General features: G+C 41.5%; 1 protein-coding gene across 1 annotated transcript; it reads right to left on the bottom strand.

Moving 5' to 3' along the window:
* Positions 1 to 227: 227 nt before the first annotated feature.
* On the bottom strand, positions 228 to 2,235 carry LOC110778938 (uncharacterized). Its single transcript, XM_021983470.2, has one exon. It carries the CDS (start codon positions 2,120 to 2,122, stop codon positions 443 to 445), a length of 1,680 nt encoding a protein of 559 aa, XP_021839162.1. The 5' UTR covers positions 2,123 to 2,235; the 3' UTR covers positions 228 to 442.
* Between the last annotated feature and the right edge of the window lie 697 nt (positions 2,236 to 2,932).

The raw sequence follows: 2,932 nt of genomic DNA on the forward strand, positions 1-2,932 counted from the left end.
ACAATTTTCAAAGTAGGATCAGAATTTCAAAGATTCAAACTAGTTTCGCTAAATGGAAGGAAGAGCAAATTGAGAGAGGCCTTACTTGTTTTGCGTTAGAAAAAACAAAGTAAATTGTACTAAAGGTTACAAAGTGGAGTACAAAATTCATGGTCGAGATTCACCTAAAAACTTAGTATCTATTTTCATATCACGAAACATGTCTGAAAAGCATGGGCAAAGAAGAATTAATTCAATTTTCTACCTTTTCGATATAAGTTATAACCATAAGCAAAATCATAGCCATAGAAAATCCAACCAACTATATAAGCATGCTTAGTGCCGAGCTTACTATCTTGCAGGAAACAAGACAGAAATCCACAAGTACAAGATATTGACCTCAAAGTGTTTAACACCAAATAACAGAGGAGAGCTTCTAACTGCTACAATCTTCATCCACAATCTAAGCAGACATTGGCTTCACCTTCTTCTTCTTGACGCGTTTGAGTGAGGGGGATATGCTCTTCACCTTCTTAGATTTCTTCAGAGGACTTGGTTTCTTCTTCTTTCCCTTCTTAAGATCATGACTTGAATCCCTAATTGGCCCCGGAGATAAACCCTTCTTCAGGGCACTGCCTCTAGGTGTTGAAGATGGAGGTATCCTCACATTTAGTGGTGGTAAAGGATTTTGAGGCTTCCAAACAATGTTATTCTTCATAGCAAATCTAACTCTCTTTCCACTCTTGTCCTCTGTGTTTAGCACAGCTTCTTCTTTCCCAACACCATTGGAATCCGCATTCGACACAGACTTTGATCTCTTACGCTTCTTAGCAGTCTTGCTACTCACTTGAACCTTTGTTGGAGACTCAAGTGCACTCACACCATCACCATCTAAACCTGACTCAGCAGCAATCTTCTCAAATTGCTTTTGGAGATTCGAAATCAAATCCTCGTTGATAACTTCTACTGTATTCCCTCCATCTTCAACTACTGTATTCTCACTCTCAACGTTAGCCATTTCAGTATCTCCATTAGAATCATTCACACTTGCTCCACCAGGATTGGAACCCTCATTCTTCTTCCTTTTCTTCTTAGACTTCTTTTCTTTAGAAGCTTTTTTAGACTCATTGATTGGCTTAGTCGACTGTTCAACCTCATTCACTTCGACATTCATAGGAACCAACAGCGGCACCTCACCATCAACCTCAGGAAGCGAAACATCAATACCCAAAGCCACCTTCTCCTTCTCCAACTTCGAAAAGTCCTCATGTAGCCCAAAAATAACCTTCCTGTTTCCCTGAAGACATGCAGGCGATGAACCTAACTCATAAAACCTCGTCTCAAATCCCATTACCAACGCAATTGTTCCGAACAATACCGTGTCATCTTCCTCATTAACCTCACTGCTTCCCCCCGACTTTTTCGCCCCCAAGAAACCTTTCGCATTCTTAATCAAGTAATCAAACACATTACTCTTAATTTTCCCAACCAAAACCTTATTATCACTCCTACTCAAAACCCCAATAAACGGGCGAAACAACAAATTCAACACCCCCAAATTCACTGGCAAAAATGGCTTAACCTCATCGCAAAAAACCGAAACAATATGATAAGTAACCCCGTTTCCCAACCCATTATCCCCTTTCCCATCATCATCAACAAAAAAGAACGCATTCTTCTCCAAAACCCCAACAAATTCTCCCAAAATAGCCAAATCCCAATTCACATTCTTGAATAAAACAAACAAATTCCTCACAAAATGACGAATTAGAAGGTAGAATTTGTCTAACCTGAGGTGGTCGATGCCGGGCCACTCCCTGCGCATGGTGAGAAGAAAGTGGGAGAAATAGGACAGAGAAAGTGGGTAAGGGAGGGTGGGAAGGAGGGAGGACAGACGCCTGATAAGCTGGGTTTGGTTCTGGATCTTGTCGCAGTGCCACATGCAGTAGAAGAGGGCTTTCCAGAGCTTTTTGTAGTCATCGTCGGAAACTAGGGTTTGTGAAGAGAGCCAATTGAGAATGGTTTTTAGGGATTTGGATCGGATTAAGGTGTCGCAGGAGGCTAGGCCCTTTATAAGTGACGGGGCTAGGGTTGATTCTGAGATAACGATGGCGGCGGACGGTGGTGGTTCTCCTGCCGCCATTGATGACGGTGTTTATTGAGGGGAGAGAGTGTGCAAGTGAGGAGTTGAGTTGCGAAGAGAGGGGGGAAAAAGTGAGAGAGCTGTATTTAATTTGGAAACCCTAACAATAAAACAGGAGGTCGAGAGCGAGCTCGTCGAGTGGAAAAACGGGCCCCGAAATTACACGACGTAGGGCTGTGCACGACGTAAATAGGATGGTGCAGGTGAAAAAACTACATACATAAATATTTTCGGCAACCTCAAGTCTTATATGTGACCAACTAGTGAGACATGTTCACACTTATAAATAAGTCCAGCGTGTTTAAAACACATAAAATAAAGTAACATTAGTGTTTATGCCAAATTTCGTCTAGGGGCGGCACTTGGCTTGGGTCGACACTAACTAAGTAAATAAATGCGGAAAGCGATAAAAGAAGAGACGACACAAAGAGATGTTGACGCGGAAAACCCAGGAATAGGGATAAAAATCGCGGATAGCTATGAGGCTATCAATCCACTATGTAATCCTAAGAAACTAAGTGAATAAGAGTGTTTTACGAATAAGTAAATGAATACAATAATTGCTTGTTAATGGCTAGAAAGTATAATGTTGTTGTATTGCTTGAATGCTTGAGTTAACTTGTGTTTTGAGGGCCGCTGCCCGTTGCTTATATAGCTTGACTCCAACGGCATAGTTCGTTGAAAAGATCCCCAGAAAGTAGGGACCGGTTAGTTACCGTTATCCCCACGTTCCTTGCTAATCTCCAACTGTTAGGTTATGATACATATGATAAAACATAAATCATGCGGAAAACCTTAATGCCAGGAAAC

The sequence above is a fragment of the Spinacia oleracea genome, chromosome 2 (assembly GCF_020520425.1).
Source record: "Spinacia oleracea cultivar Varoflay chromosome 2, BTI_SOV_V1, whole genome shotgun sequence".
Taxonomy (NCBI): domain Eukaryota; kingdom Viridiplantae; phylum Streptophyta; class Magnoliopsida; order Caryophyllales; family Amaranthaceae; genus Spinacia; species Spinacia oleracea.

Bases quoted from the DNA above. Each gene is read 5' to 3' on its own strand.
- LOC110778938 (XM_021983470.2), bottom strand. From the start codon at position 2,122: ATGGCGGCAGGAGAACCACCACCGTCCGCCGCCATCGTTATCTCAGAA.